This window comes from Neovison vison, chromosome 12 (genome assembly GCF_020171115.1).
Source record: "Neovison vison isolate M4711 chromosome 12, ASM_NN_V1, whole genome shotgun sequence".
NCBI lineage: Eukaryota > Metazoa > Chordata > Mammalia > Carnivora > Mustelidae > Neogale > Neogale vison.
In genome coordinates, this window is record NC_058102.1 from 75,935,614 (window position 1) to 75,952,312 (window position 16,699).

General features: G+C 40.3%; 1 protein-coding gene across 1 annotated transcript in view; it reads right to left on the bottom strand.

The window, feature by feature from the left end:
- The window catches only part of CPNE8 (copine 8), a 219,592-nt gene extending 203,347 nt beyond the window's left edge, over positions 1–16,245 (bottom strand). The window contains exon 1 of the mRNA XM_044227148.1: positions 15,836–16,245. Within this exon, the coding sequence (XP_044083083.1) occupies positions 15,836–15,972 (137 nt within the window). The 5' untranslated portion in view covers positions 15,973–16,245. The remainder of the gene's footprint in view (positions 1–15,835) is intronic.
- Between the last annotated feature and the right edge of the window lie 454 nt (positions 16,246–16,699).

The window sequence follows — 16,699 nt, forward strand, 5'->3', positions numbered from 1 at the left end:
AAGCTATTTTTCAAAGTGGCCGTACCACTTTACATTCCCACCAGCAATGAATGGAGGTTCCAGTTTCTCCATACCCTCTCCAGTGCTTACTACTGTCTGTCTTTTTTATTATAATCATCTTCTAGCATAAAGTGGTCAGTCCACAAATCTGATCACCATACACTTCTCCAGAAATAAATAAATAATAAAAAGCCATTTCTGTCAACCATAGTAATTACAAAATCCTCTGGTGTTGACCAGATAAAGATAGTATGACAGTCCAGAGTAGACACTTCTGGAGTGTGGACTTATGATTAATTTCAAATACTAATGAATCCCATCCAAGTATGTACTTCTGACTAAGATATTTTAGATTTAACTCTACAATGTAACACACACTATGGTACTGTCTCTGCTGAAATATTTTAAAGTAAATCATGGAAAATAAAACATCAGCCAGAATCAATTAGAAAAGATGGGGGGAAAAAATGTAACACACTATTTTTTAAATCTTGGCATGAAGAATACTTTCTAAGTTTTACACAAAGCTCAGAGAATGGATTAACTTATTTGATAATGAATGCATTTTAAACTTCCATACAGAGATGATACAGTAATTAAAATACATTTGTTACATATATATTGGATAAAATGTTAAAGCTATAAATATGCAAAGCATTCTCTAAGTAATGGACTAAAGAAGGGAACAGGAATTTACTCACTGAACGTATTAAATGAAATTCATACTCAATAGTAATGAGTGACATGCAAATAAAATAAATAAGATATTGATCTGTGATACAGATAAATATTCACTGCATGAATTATGGCTCATTTAGTTCTAAGTGACACAAAAGAGGGAAATGCATGATGAAAATATGGAGATGTTTTATGGAACCCAGAGTTAGGAACGTAACAGACCCTTTGGAAAGAACTGAAACAAGAACAGAACAACAAAGCCTGACAAATCAACAGAGTCCAGCACCATTAGCCAAGGAGCAAGACTCCAGGGTCAAACAGGCAGCAAGACCACACGCCAGGTCCTGCAGCAAAAAGCACACTGTAACCTCCCAGTGTTCCGTTAACAACAGAATTTTAACAATAGCAGAGAAGACTCTGTGCAGGTGGCAGAGAAGGAAAAGGGGTCAACTGAAATATCACTTAGAAATGCATGCTCTGAGCTCCTGCTCTCTAGGCAGGGGGCGCCATGCTCATAGAAAGGAAGTCAGCTTCAAATATTTATATCCGGAAGGGAAAATCCAAGAACAAACTGAGACACCATCTTGTCAAAGTCATCATAACATGGATATTAATGGATACATGCCTTAAATATGTCTTTTTTTAAAAGATTTTATTTATTTCACAGAGAAAGAGATCACAAGTAGGCAGAGAGGCAGGCAGAGAGAGAAGGGGAAGCAGGTTTCCTGCTCAGCAGAAAGCTCCATCCCAAGACCCTGAGATCATGACCTGAGCCAAACACAGAGGCTTAGTCCACTGAGCCACCCAGGTGCCCCAAAAATACATCGTAATAAAGGCACAAAGAAATATGCTCTGGCTAATATGCTTTATCATGGAGTAGAACTGGGGTGATTTGGGCATTCTCCTTTGTTCTTTCCAATGCTGTTTGGTTGTGTGTGTGTGTGTGTCTGTGTGTCTGTGTGCGCGCACGCCCATGCACACACCTATGTGTAAGTGTGTTTTTACATGAGTATGTAGCACTTTTCTAAAACTTAAGTTTTTGTTTTGTTTTGTTTTGTTTTTTTAGAGAGCCTTTGCTATTTTCATGAGGTAATCCACTGTTTCCAACTATTCCTACTGAATGCCAATATAAAAATAAGAGTTCTTTGGAGTGCCTGGGTGGCTCAGTCGGTTAAGCGACTGCCTTCTGCTCAAGTCATGATTCCAGGGTTCTGGGATGGGGCCCCACATCCGGCTCCCTGCTCAGGGTAAGTCTGTTTCTCCCTCTCCCTCTGCCTGCTGTTCCCCCTGCTTGTGCTCTCTCTGACAATTAAATAAATAAAATAATTTTTTTTTAAAAAAAAAGAGTTCCTTGCTAAGTGATAAAACTTTCTATATACTTTAATGATTTTATGCCATACAATCTTCATAGCAACTATATGAAAAAGAACTTCTCTCATTTATAAACCAAAGCAGAGAGAGATTAATTTATCTAAACTTAGTTGACAATATATGGAGCTGCAGTTTAAATCCAGAATTTCAGTCTCTAAACTTGTGCTCTGCTCTTTATTACACCATTTCCCTTACTACTTTACAACACTTGAAACTATGTATCATCATTTTCCTCAATCCCTCCTCCCACCTGCTCTAAAAGTAACAGCTGCTTTCAGCTAACTTGCAAACAGCTAGATGGGAAATGACCTTGCACAGATTTTAAATAATTTTCAGGGTTTATTACTTCTCCCGGAGTCATTGCATGAAGCATGTTTGCAGGTGACAATCACTTGTTCAAACACCAAAAGCTAGTGACCGAGAGAGGTCCACAAATCACCACCAAGTAGAAAGCTGAAGGCTAACCTACTCTGTCAACATCAGCTCAGAGGTAGCTGCCTTCCACACCGCTTCAAAAATATATTGGTCACATGACTAGGTTTTCTCACTCTCTGTGTCTTTGTCTATAAGTTATTGAGCAACATATTGCTTCTATGTGTTTTAATAAGTAATGTGTCTTCAGGCTCAACATTGAAAAAAAAAATCTTGCAAGGGTACCTTGAGTCAGCTCTCTTTAAGACTTGAGCAACCAATGCACAGACTATGCCAGTGAGAAAAAATAACGTGCTTATGAAGGTAAGGTTAGGCTGGCTGGGTTTTGTTTTGACTGGTCCTCCAGATTTTAAGGAACATCTTCTGTAATTTCTTTGGATCGCTGATCATAGAACAATTGAGAGGTCCTTAAGAACAATCTGAAAATCAGCACAGAGTTTAAAGAGACGTAATTAATCTGGAAAGGAAATTTGTTTGTAAACATAAATGACCCAGGGAGACAGGGAGACTGAGAATAATTTTCTAATATGCATGTGTTATCCCTGTCACAAATGATTAGACTAGGAATTTGAGTATGTAGCACTTTTCTAAAACTTAAGTTTTTGTTTTGTTTTGTTTTGTTTGCCCCTGACTCAAAACACTCATCTAGGGTCCAGAAAATAAATAAATAAACAAATAAACCTCATTGGCAACTATGAAGCCATGCTGCTTACAGTATTTTATAAATCCTAGAAAATAATGGAATGAAATGGGTATAGGCAATTGTTCACCCATGTCTCCTTGTACCTGCCTTTATACAACTGATTTTTTTCTCAAATCAATTGATGTTACACTCTCCCCTGTACCTATGCCTTCCAGTCATGGTTCCCATTCATCTGGGATGCTCTACTTTCCTTGGTCTAGATACTAAATAAATACAAAGGTAAGAAGGGTGCCTGGGTGGCTCAGTCAGTTAAGCATTTTAAACAAGAGAGTAAAAGTACGATAGTATTTGCTTTCTGAACAGGCCTCTAGCAGGTCAATGTGCAGGATTAATGGCAGGAAGGAGGAGGGTGGCCATAGCTGGATGTGAGGTGGGGAGAGGCAAGGAACGTCTGCCATGGCATCCACAGGAGTCAGACAGGTCTGGCCCCAGTCAGAAGCAGAGAAGTCAGCCCTATTAAAGAGGCAAGATCAAGGCTTGAGGCTCAACTGGCAGAAACTCTACAGGGCTTGGGGGGATAGAGAAAATGGTGGGGAGGACTTAGTCCCTTGAGGGAAGCAAACTGGAATTCTCAGGAGTCCCCATACATCCTTTGAAAAATCTCTGAAGCAATTCTGATGATGATAAACCCTTGTTTAGAATAGCTGGTGGAAATCATGCTCCCAAAATGAAAGTGAAACAACCACCTGATAATTTCATTTTTTTAAACCACAGCTCTTTATTCATGTGCTAGAAATGTTCCTCAATTGTCATCATCATATCATCTTGCATTAAAGTAATTCATCCATGTACTGCCCTCACTGAAACAAAGTAGCTTTAATTTTCTTTTTCTTCCTAGTAAGAACCACTATTAAAGTCAGTGTCTCCAGAAAGATTCGATGTGATCAGGTGGGATATAACATTTTAGGCGAAATACAATCAACTGAACACTGAGATACTCCAACTGTATCACAAGTACTTTAAAAATTCTTTAGCCCATCCAACAAAACTTTATAACCAGACAAGCGCAGGGAACAACATGACTTACAGATAGTAACTTAAGTAAATATGCTCATTTTTTACTTGTGCACATAAAAAGAAGTTCTGTAGGGTTTTCTCCCCCTTTTCTATAGAAAGTATTATTTCCTCTTCCATCTTCCTGTGAACACTTTTTTTAGTTGAATTTAGACTTTTCTAAAATTCTGTTTACCCCTTTATGACACAAAATTAAAACTGGTGGGAAAAAAAAAAACACAGGGTCTGGCAGAAAGTACAGTAGCAGGTATGAAACTTATTGTTTCCTGAAGAGGCCAAGCCACCAAACAGTTCTTCTTACGTTTGATTCCACCCAAGTGAAACCATCGTGTGCTGCTGTATTTTATCAGTTCACCACATAACTTACTAGAAACATCTCTCTCCAAGACAAAAATCTTCCCTTGGTCAAAGATATGTTCATTTTCTTATTAAGATATGTTATATAGGATCTCATCATACATACAAATTCTATTATTTCTCTATTTTGCATATTTTCCATCCCATATTAAATAAGCAAGTCAGCTGCTACTGTTTAAAAGTATTAAGTGTCTACTTCTAAAACTAGTTTTGTTATTTGGAGGCAAAGTCAGTTCATTTAAAATTTTTATTTGTCTCTCATTTGTTCACAAATAAAACTTTATGGGATGTTTTATATACACTAAGTAATACTGAGCAACTATATGCTTTTATTAAATTGTACTGGTAAAATGAGCCATTTTAATGTTCTTACTATATACAGAAACCAATGTTTTAAAAAATACAGACATAGACAAATGCATGTGTGTCCAGATTCATTCTTCCAATCTGTCCATAAGGCAGCAAATATCTATTAACAATCTTCTAACGTGCAGAGCAAACAGGTTTTTGAAAATCAAAAATAAGACAAATATGCACTCAAAGTTGCATAGAGGTAGCGGAGACAAACATGCAAAAAACCTAAATAATTACATCAAAATAAAAGTGCAAGAAATGCAGTGTAGGAACTCAAAGGAAGAAATGATTAATTCCAGTTCAGGAATCTAGTAAAATATTATGGGGTTGCTAGAAGTGAGGTATACAGGCATAGCAAACTTCATTTGGATTTGCTTTACTGTGATTCACAGATACTGTATTTTTTACAAACTTAAGGTTTGTATCAACCCCATGTTGAGCAAGTCAATCAGTGCTATTTTCCCAGCATCATTTTCATACTTTGTGTCCATGTCACATTTTGGTAATTCTCGTAATATTTCAAACATTTTCATTACTAGTGTATTATATTTGTTAGAGTGATCAGTGAACTTGGATGTTACACAAGGGATCTGGAGATTGGCAAGTACTCCACTTTGGCTAGAGCCCATATCTGAGATGTGACTGGCAGGGGATGGAAATCTGTCCAGGATGAGGGCAGACCCTCAACACCATGTTAAAGCTGCTTGGATTCTCTTTTGTGAGAAAAGGAGAAAGACTGAAAGCTTCTGCAAAAGGAAAATCACACAATTCATTTATTTAATAGGAATTTAATAGAAAGCTAACTACACAACATCTGAAGAATAGACCAAAAATGTGAATTCTGGAGTCACAGAGAATAGTTCAGAGGATATTTTAATATTCTGGGGGGAAATACAGCTTCCTGAACAAGAAGGTTGGCAGCAGGAATGGAAAAGGAACCGCCAAATACTTTGGAGAGCCGAGCCAAATAGAAAGTTACAGTGATTGATCAGACACTGGTAAGTAGGTTCAAGATTGTAACAATAGGTAACTAATAGTATACATGTCACTTGGTATCAGTTGACTTTTATTTAAAAAATCAAAGACAGCATGTTTTCCTACAAAACTGAGATTTTCCTTAAGAATCTTTCCAGGTGCTACTTCAGGCAGTCAGCACTTAGTAACAACTAATCAGTAAACAAAAAATTGAATCCACTTGCCATCTCCACTAGAAGCTCTGTATTTGCCAAGATATAAATGGTGGTGGGTGGGGGGAGTGGCGTATTGCAAAAGTCAATTGGAAGAAAGGCATGAATATTTTTAATATCTAGCATTATTCATTTGCAAGATAAAGAAAGCCAGCTATAGATCTCTACTGAGAGGAAAAACTAGAACAGCAATAGTAGAGCTTGGCATCCCTTTGGGACAATATTAAGTGAAATGAGGACTATGAAGCAGGAAGTGGTTGGCATTAGAAATAGTCTACCTTAATCCCTTTGAAAACTCAGACACTAGCATTAGGGTCCAAGTTTTCAAATGGGGACTGACAATCCTAACATTCCCTTAAATCTAAGCATGTTTATATTGTATTTCAAGGTCCTACTTCCAGTGTCATTGAATTAACAAGCTCTCAGTGACATCCCAGGTCATTTAGACCAGGGACTCAACCTTTCATAGAAGGTGATGCCCAGAGAACTAAAGTTGTCAAAGTCACAGAGCCAGTGTCAGGAACAGAATGAAAACTTGGAGATTTCCACTACACCTGACTGGCACATTCCACAAGGAAGAAAGAAGTGGTCACATGAATGACATTCAAATGACAAATGACCTAAGCAATGGCAAAGAAATGACAACCATTTAACTTAAATTGTGAGACAAATCTTGAGATGAAAATCAATTATCTTTTTGCTAGTATATTTCAAACTTCTCTCCAAAAACAATTTTAAACTTAAATTTAAATTACCAATTAAGAGAAACATTCACTATCAGCTTAATATTGATTATGCCTCCTTTTCCCAATGCCTACAAAGAGGCTTTAAATGAAACCTCTAACATAAAAATCAATGGCAATCAACTTTCTAGTATTTCTGCTTCCACAATTAATTTGAAAGTTGAGATATCCAAGTAAGTCAGACAATGAGCCATGTCCAAAACTTGCTCACTCTCTCTCTCTTATTCTTTGCTTTATAGCTGGGAAACATGAAAACCTACTGAAGACATTAAAGAAGAATGATCGAGGTTTCAATTACCTAGAAAACCACAAATAATGTGATATTCCTTTTAGGGAGTACATTTAGATTAAAAAAAAGAAGAAGAAAAGATTTGTAAGCATGCCCACATCATTATACATATTGAAAGGACACAATAATAAGGATCTGCTGGCAATGAGAAACAAATTTCTCAAAATGATTCTAAAACCACTATTATACTAACTAAGGCTGAGAAATGCATTGGTTTCAACCAGGTACTACAACTATAATTATACCTGGTTGATTGCACTCTCTAACAGTTGAGATTATTCCTAATAACATTAATGTGTCACTTGCGATACATATATATAGATACATGTATGAAAAGACAGAGAACAGCTAATTAGCAAAGTAGAAAACAACGACTTTTACGAAGTCACATCACAGTTCAGTTAGTCAGAATACTGTGCTGACATTTTCAATATCTAAATAACTATTTTGTTTATATGGAATTCTGAAGAGCCTATTTGCCATGAAAGGAGACCCTAGAATTTATTATTGAAAAGCTCACAAGTTAAGTGGTGACTTCCTCATTATTAAGAAAGCAGAGGACTGACATGACAGAGCTTGCAGTCAGTTCTCAACCCCAGTGGTAAGTATGAATGTCACATTGTCAATTCAATTAATTTCCCTCTACTTTTCATTTGGCTGGTTTGTCACCTTTGTCCAGCATTTAGCTTTCATCTCACCCTGCCTGCTGATTTCTAGTTAAACAGTCCCCTCATTACTTAATCTCCCACAGCTTCATTAGGTAACTCAGCAGCAGAAAAGAGGTAAGAATCAATACTTGGAAATTAAATATCAAATGGTTAAGGTTTATGTCACTCATCTGAACTGTTCTACCCAAGCTCTCACCAACAGGGGACAGAAAAGGCATAGTATTCTATATCCCCTTTGTGATGGTATAGATATCATGTGTTATAATCATGTCTCTCAGCTTTGTCAGTTCTCTTCAGCCACCAACACATCAATACCGAGAGAAAAGAATCCCACCTACCCTTAAAGCCTAAAAAACATAACTTACGGAAGAATGCCAGACTATGTCTGGTGGACAGAAGCATATACCTAAGAATTAGACATATATGCACTGGAACTCAAGCTTGCCACCTCCTAGGTGTGTGACTTAGGCCAAATTACTTACATTCTCTCTGAACCTCAATCTCCTCACCTGTAAAATAGGACATAAACCACCTGTTTCGCAGAATTGTTACGAAGACAGAGTGAATTAGAATATGTTAAATGTTTTCCACAGTCTCATGCAGATTTAGATTTTGACTTTAAATAAAATATATAGCAAATGTCGAGAGTCTTCTTGTTTCCTGATGTCATTAGTGCAGCTTATAACTGCATACTTATAATAAAGAGAAGTACTTACTTCCCAGGGACAATCGCTGATATTTTGTTTCTTCGGAGTTTCACAAAGTTAACTGATAATTCCCTCAATGTTTGGAGTATTATGCTTTGTAGAATAACTTGACAAAATGTCTCATAACTTGAACAAGAATACCCGAGAGCCAACCTCCCTGCTGAAGAGGCATTAACATGGATGGTTGTCATACATTTGGAAACATTTAAGATATTACATGTCAGGCAGTGAACAATGGCTTTGGGGGCAAGGCACCTTTTAAATACACCTCACTTTATTATTGATGATCAAAGCTTCATCCTCCTTCAGACTGTGTTGTCATCTACTCGGATGTTTTATCTCGTGTCCAACACAAAAGAACTGTCTAAGTGTCAGTCTACTGATTTTACTGGTAGGATACCAGAATGTGCTAGAATGTGCTTCCATTCTAAAACTTTGTTGTTAAATACTACTTCCTATCTGTCGAATCCCACTGGGTCCACACGTCTAATCGCATGTGTGGGTGTAGGGAAGCCATGGAGTACAATCCGTAGACATGCCCTATGCACTTCCAAATGCATACTCTTCTGACCACTTTTCCTCTGTATATCCTCTACATTTAGGTGTATGAGATGGGCTATCATCATCTTCTTGAATATGAAGCTTTATGTCACCTTGCACTGCGTGTTTCTATGACACCCCCAATTAAATATAAATTTGTCCAAGATACAGGTACCCTGTCATCTGTGTTGCTTATATGCTACCTAGTAACAGAGTCATAAGAAAATGAGATGAGACTAACAGCTCTTAAGTGCTTTTCTTGTGACAGGCACAATCCTGGGCACTTTACAGATTTATTTCATTTAACTCTCCAATAATACTATAAATTTGGTTTTTAAATCATTTCTGTATTACTGATTAGGAAATGAGATTCCAAAAGTTGAAATAAGTTACCCAAAATAGCATTCAAAAAGGATAAAAATGGGATTTAAAGACATCTGTCTGACTTCTAATTCCATTTTCTTGCTGCTACACTCTGCTGCCCCAAATTCTCATTAATCTTTCAATGCAACTTTCTCATGAGAATAAAAGTATTTAGAAAGGTGCAGCCAGTAGTTTAGACTTGAGTCTACTTATTTAAAGAGGAATAGGGGGGAAACAACCAAACTAAGCTATTAAAATCCCCTTGAGAAGACAGCTTATTAATAACTTCAGCTCTAGAAAACTATCCCAGGGAAAAAAATAATCATAGCTGTTGTCAAGTGTTCATGAATAAGAATGCTCATTAGCATTATTCTGAATAGTAACTTTCTGAAATTAATTTTGGAACATAAGAGATAAGTTAAATAAATACAGTTAAGTCCATAAAACAGATTATTTCACAGACATGGAGGGTTATTTTTCTCAAAAGCTAATGACAGTAACATATACATGATACAAAACAAACAGAAGTACAGAACATAAATTGTATAGAATATAGTACGATCCCTTTATATACTGTGTGCATATTAATTTTTCAGTTAACATCATTTGAAACCTATTTACACACTAATTTCAACTTCTTGTGTTTTTAAAGAAGGGTAGAGTATGTCTAAGAGATAAGTCAAAGGGACTGTGGTGGAAATCCCCATTGCTGTGTTTGAACTCTTTCCTTCTTTCACCATAGATAATAAGAACAGCGAACGCATCTGCCTCAAACTGGGCCAGTCCCCGCTGGACCAAGCAGATTCTCTCTCTTGCAATACCCATTTGCTCTCCCAGGTGGTCTGGAACTTTAACTGTTAACATGAAAACTTGCAAAGCATATGCCACCAGTGGACAGAGAAACAGAAAACAAAGTCTCCAAAGTGAGACAGAATAGGGAAATGGAAAGAAACATGTGAAAAGGAGAAGAAAGGAAAAAGCGTACAGAGCTTCAATTACCTTCCTGTTTCATTCACAATACACAATACACAATACACATACACAATACAAAGCAAGCTGTTACAACCGTCCATGGATTATGAAACCAGACAGCCTCACTTATTCCACGTAGAGAAGCAAGACCACAACAGTGCCGACCTTGACACTGTTATTTCTAACAGTGACAGTCCAACAGCAGCAAAATTTTTTCCTTTGTATAATCTTACAAAAGGCCTAATAACAGTGATGTGTATAAGCAACTTGTTTAACTGTGAGCTCTCCAAAAAAAAAACACTGAATGCAGAGATGTGTGTGTGCGCATGTGTGTATTTACATAATTTATTATAAATTTTACTGATGTAAAATATGTGTAGCGGAGCACACATCTTTTAGACAATAAGAGTATATATGGTATTGTCACTGTAAATTCTAGAGGGCCAATTGATTCCCACAGAACATCTTAAGTGCAGACAACAACAAAACAAGCCCTGATCTGCAGTATCCATGTTTCCATGGTATAAATATTCCCACCACAGCCAACTTCAACCTACCAATGTGACGTCACTGAACAGGGACGGAAGAGATGAGCAGAAGCACCTGACACATAATATTGTCACCTCGCGGATCAAAAAGATAGAGCACAGGTGACAGAAAAGAGTATAGATAATACTAAATTGTAGTAAAATCTTTAGGAAGTGATAGCTTTTGAGTATGTCTTAACTTTGTTTTAAAATATAATGTATTTCATTTTAGGTTTATATGATTTTAATGTTTAATAATTGCTTTATTTAACAACTGGTGCACAGATTCTGGTCTCAATCCAATTCAGACCAGCTCCAGCACACATCCCTGAAAAGTATCTCCAAATATCTGAGGACCGGTACTGCTAATCCAGACCAAGTGACTACAGTCAGTCATTTGCTCATCAAACATTTTAATGTGCATTATCAGCACATGTGAAAAGTCCAGATTCCTGGGCCCCAGTCTGAGAGATTTTGAGAGTATATCCAGCGCAGGGACCCAGAAGTCTGTGTTTTAACAGGCAAGCAACCATCTCCGTGCCAGACCATTACCCAGAAAACGTCCGCATCCAGAATTTGTTCACTACATATTCTGTGCCCGGCTCAGAACCCATGGACATGAAAGAAACAAAACTTGTCCTCAAGTTGAACACAGAAACCAAGAATCATAACGTAACTCTAATACCGTTACCTACCAGCTGCTTTGGGAAAATAAAATCCACTTTGAAAGAGGAGTCCTGAGAGAAATGTTGTTTGAGCTGCGTCTTACAGGAGCACCAGCTAATCAAAACGACAAGGAGGCAGGGAGGAAGGGGTTTTCGGGGCAGAGAGATGGGGGCCAGGTGCATAGCCACACAGGTGAAGAGGACTCAGTCCACTAGATACCAGCACATTCTTTGGGGCTGTAAGACTGATTTTGCGGGGGCACCTGGGTGGCTCAGTGGGTTAAGCTGCTGCCTTCGGCTCAGGTCATGATCTCAGTGTCCTGGGATCGAGTCCCGCATCGGGCTCTCTGCTCAGCAGGGAGCCTGCTTCCTCCTCTCTCTCTGCCTGCCTCTCTTCCTACTTGTGATCTCTCTCTGTCAAATAAATAAATAAAATCTTTAAAAAAAAAAAAAAGACTGATTTTGCAGCCACATTTCATCTGTCATCAGCTTTAGCGCATATTAGACTACATTAAATCATGGTGTTCATGTGAGGAGTGGTGGTAGATTAGGCAAAAAAGTCATGGCCAGGTCGGGTGGAACTTTACAGAACGCCCAGCACAAAGTAGGTGCTCCTATTCTGTATTCCTCCTTCGACATGAGTGTTTAAAATTGGTTTTTATCACCATAGATTATTGCTGCCAAAGTAGTTACAAATGGCTGCTAACTTACAAAGTCTACAACACAGAACGCTCTCGCAGTTTTTTAAATGGACAAGCTATCTTCTCAATCAGAGAAAATGACCAAGATTATGTGTTAAAAATAGTTCCCCAAACCTAAGTTCCAGGGAAATGAGTGATTACTACATTATATTTTTCTCACTGGTTTTGCCTCACCCTAATTAAGCTGTTTTCCAAATCCAATGTGAATGTTATAGATGTAATTTTATGTTTCTGAGGTTGTATCTTTTTGGCTATTGGCACTTTAATTAGGTAACCCAATTAACTTTAAAACCTATGAAGTAACATAATGAAGAAAAACGACTCCAATAACCACACGATGGGTTGAAGGGAAGTCATAGAGTAGGAGCGTGTCTCTACCTAAACAGCTAGAAGAGTGGACTTGTCACCCTAACAGAGCAAGTCTATGGCCTCCTCCATGTCATGCTGTCCCTACTCTAATGCAAACCATGCACATTAATCTCACCTCCCCTCAAGCCCCATCTCCTCCTTGTAGAACATTCCAAGCACTCCACTGCACAGTGATCTCGTCCCTCTCCATGCATGATCCTCATCTCTGGATTTAGTCCTATGTGATCACGTATTACGGAATACTCCTCTCCCAACCAGACTTTACATTTTCAGAGAACTTCCCTTGCCATATGTCATGAAACAGGGCATAATGCTAAACATACAAATGACATTAAACATTTGGTGAGTAAATAGACTAAATGATCTCCATGAATTATATTTAGCTTCAAGCTTCAACTGCTGATTTCTTCACCTCCCCCAAAATGAAGATGAAAATGTCATAAAGATTTTTAAAGGTCTCAGATTGGGGACAAAGAAAGGAGGTTATCGAAAGAGATTCTAATACTGGGTGCCTTTTTAAGCATCAGCGAATCATCAGACGTCTCTAACACAGAAAGGGAAGGGAATTCCTGGCTTTGCTTGCCCACAGTAAGACTGAGGGGTCTACAACTAAGCCTTGTTGCTAAGTGAAATTCCCCCCTCAAAACATCCTAGAATATAAGCTCTTATACTCATCAAAGAAGAAAGAGAGAACAGGTATCCCAAGGCTGCCTCTATCCCTGTGTTCTTTACCAATTTACTGAAGTACAAAAGAAAAAGACAATTTACAGAATTCCAAACTGAATTATATATAATACATTTATTCAGTAAATACTATTTCCAGTATCATAATAGCTAACATTTTTTTAACACTTTTGTGTCCTACAGTGTATAAGACATCATCTTATCAAACTCTGATGTCATTCTATATGAGATAAACACCATAATTTTACTCATTTTAGAGATGAGGAAGCTCAGCTTAAGTACTAACTCCAAGGTAACAACATCGTTAAGTCAGAGAGCCAGAATCTGTTATCAGGTCTCTTATCCCAAAGCCGAAAGGATACCATCTCTGTTTACAAGACTGAATTCCCAACAATGTACTCTACGTACTTGGGTTCTATTTCAGGACTTTTTTTTTTTAATGTGAAAACTTAAAAATTAAAAAAGCAGGACACCAAATCAATGGTATGAAGAAAAGGCCAAACAAGGGTATGTCCAGGGTCTGAGGTACCAAGTTTAAACAAACTGGCTTAAAGCCAATTAACTACAGGATTCCTTACACAACTTGCCCCTGTATGCACGCGCATACAAGAGTGGTTAACTGTGGATCCCACTGGCAGAAAGACCACTGAAGGTATTATCTCCCCCATCAGTCCTAAAGAGTATTTGGGAAATTAGGATTTAATTTATAACACCCTTTTTTTTTTTTTTTTTGAAGATTTATTTATTTATTTATTTGACAGACAGAGATCACAAGTTGGGAAAGAGGCAGGCAGAGAGAGAGGAAGGGAAGCAGGCTCCTTACTAAACAGAGAGCCGGATGCGGGACTGGATCCCAGGACCCTGAGATCACGACCTGAACCGAAGGCAGAGGGTTTAACCCACTGAGCCACTCAGGCGCCTCCTTATTTTATAACACTTTTACATTCATGTCAGGTACAAGCTACATGCCATTCAGGCTTTGTAGAATGTTCAGCAGAGAAGAACTCTAGAAAATGCTTTTACTGTAGGACTTTTGGCCTTGCATTATGTGTGTATACTAATGACCTCCCTTGGGCATCCAAAGGCAGCTTCAGAATAAAGAAAAAGGCCTAGAAATTAATGTATGAAAAGAGTTTTCCATATAGCCTCACCTGTTCAATTGACAGGAAGAAATCTCAGGCAGCCCTTAAAGCAAGAAACAGTAGTAAGGCAACAGTGCAAGCTTAGCTACCATTATCAGCATTGCTCCCATCAGCATTGACCCCGCGCTGGTCCTCACCGAAGTCTGAGGTCAGCCTTAAGAGGAAGCAAGCAATCATGGGAAATAGTCTCAGGGATAGCTAAAGGTTATCCCCTATCCCCTAATTAACACCTCTACTGGTTTGTTGGTGCTTGAATTTCCACAAAAAGTGAAAATCCATTTCTTGGGCTTTCGACTCAGTCTTGAGAAAATGCAAAATCAAATACTACTAGGGGGAACACCATTTTAAGTTTCAGGGTTTATTTACATCTAAGATTCCCCAAGTTTGTTAGATTCCTTCAAGGCAAATTTTGCTAAGGAAAGGAATGCGAGGGTACTGAAAACAACCTTAGGGCCAAAGTGGTTAGGACGGAAGTTTTTTCCATTGAGAGAGATCCTAGTATGCAAAGAAGGGTGTGGGCTCCAGAGTCAATCTGATGAAAATTCTCCCTCTCCCGCGGCCATTATCAATTTATTATAGTCCGCCCCACCTCTTCTCAAAATCTACCGAGATATAGCAATTATGTTTTATTTACAGGAAAACTGACCCAAACAACGTCAGGCAAAGGAGTTGAAATTTACAGTCCTTGGGCAGAATGTCAGTTGTTATAAGCACTCCAACTGTGTCTACTTGCAGGCAGAAAGTCGTGACTTCCCAGATTTTGGGTAAGGCACACATTCGTCTGCAAAGAAAGCTGGAGCCGAAATCTCTACCTATCAGGCATAAAGCAAGAAGCCAGGAAGGGGGGCGGGGAAGCAAGCTGGATGGCTCCAGGAAGTAGGTGGGGAGGAAGCGGCGAGATTTGGAGCCAACTGTAGCAATAGCAGGTTTGCACACGCCTAGCGAACGGAGTCCCGGGCCACTGCGTGCAGCGGTCACAAGCGCTCTTGGCAATGCTGTCCCCTTTGATTCCCGTATCACCCAACCACAACAGCTCCGGTTTGGGACGTAAAAAGGGCTTGCAAAGTGGGCGGCGGCCGGGATTCCCGCCGCTGAGTCACAGCCCAGCCAACTTTTACAGCATTTCCCAGAAAGAAAATTAAAAGTCTCAGTTCCGTAGCCCACTACTCGCTTCCAGTTCGTGCTCTCCGCTCTGTCACTGCAGCTGGGGGGGTGGGGGGGGTGACTCAGACCCCAACTGGGGTGTTTCCCACTCGTCTCGCAACTTCTCACCCCAGCAAAGCCTCGGGGTGCCCCGAGCGCTTGGCAAGCGCTACCCACCAGGCAGATGAGAGAGCAGGAGGAGGGAGGGGAAGGGCTGCGTCCTCACCTGCAGGACACGGACACCTCCACCCGCGTGGCCGGGATGGCCGCGCTCAGCTGGTTCAAGTCCCCGATGCCCGCAGTGCTGGTGTAGCGGCTGTCCATCTTGGGGGGAGGCGCCGTGGACTTGTCCGGCGCCCACATCCAGAGCTCGGGCAGACTAAGGGCTCGGAGCCCAGCTCCCGACAGACGGGGATGGGGGTTGAGGGTGGAGGCAGAGGAAGGAGGGCGGAGGCAGCTCGCGGGAAGGGGGAGGGAGGGGGAGGCGGACCCGAGCAAAGCCGCGAGGGAACCGCGAGCCAGTCCTGGCCCAGGCCGAGGCTGCCGGCGAAGTGGCGCTCGGGGCTCCCGGCTTCCCTGCCCCCTCCTTGCAGGCAGCAGCCCCAGCGGGGTACACTTCGTGATCCTTGCCAGGCTCCGAGTGCCAGGCTCTGAGGAGCCACCGGGCCGCCTGAGGAGGTAGGAGGCACTAGACCCAGACCCCCCAACCGTCTAGGAGAGCAAGCCCTGGCCGGCTGGGCTCGCGGCTAGGGTGTTGTCTCCGCCTCTACACTCCCACTCCCGCCTCCTGGGCAGCGACTCCCTCCTGTCAATCAGGTGTGGACGGGAATGTCACGCAGTTCGCCTGCCTGGGCTGGAAGCTGGAGGTGTAGGCGCCTCTGCCTGTTCCAACCCCTCCCCCTCGTAGGCGCGCCCCTCCTCACCCCGCGCTGGTCCTCACCGAAGCCCATGGAGGTCCTTCCCACTTTGCCTTCGGGCAGGTGAGCCAGGTCTCGGCTTCTGGACTGCCCGCTCTAGGCCACTTGGGGGTTGGGGACAGTGGGACATGAGGACGATTTCCAATGTTCTGTGTGCGGTGGTAAAGTGACAG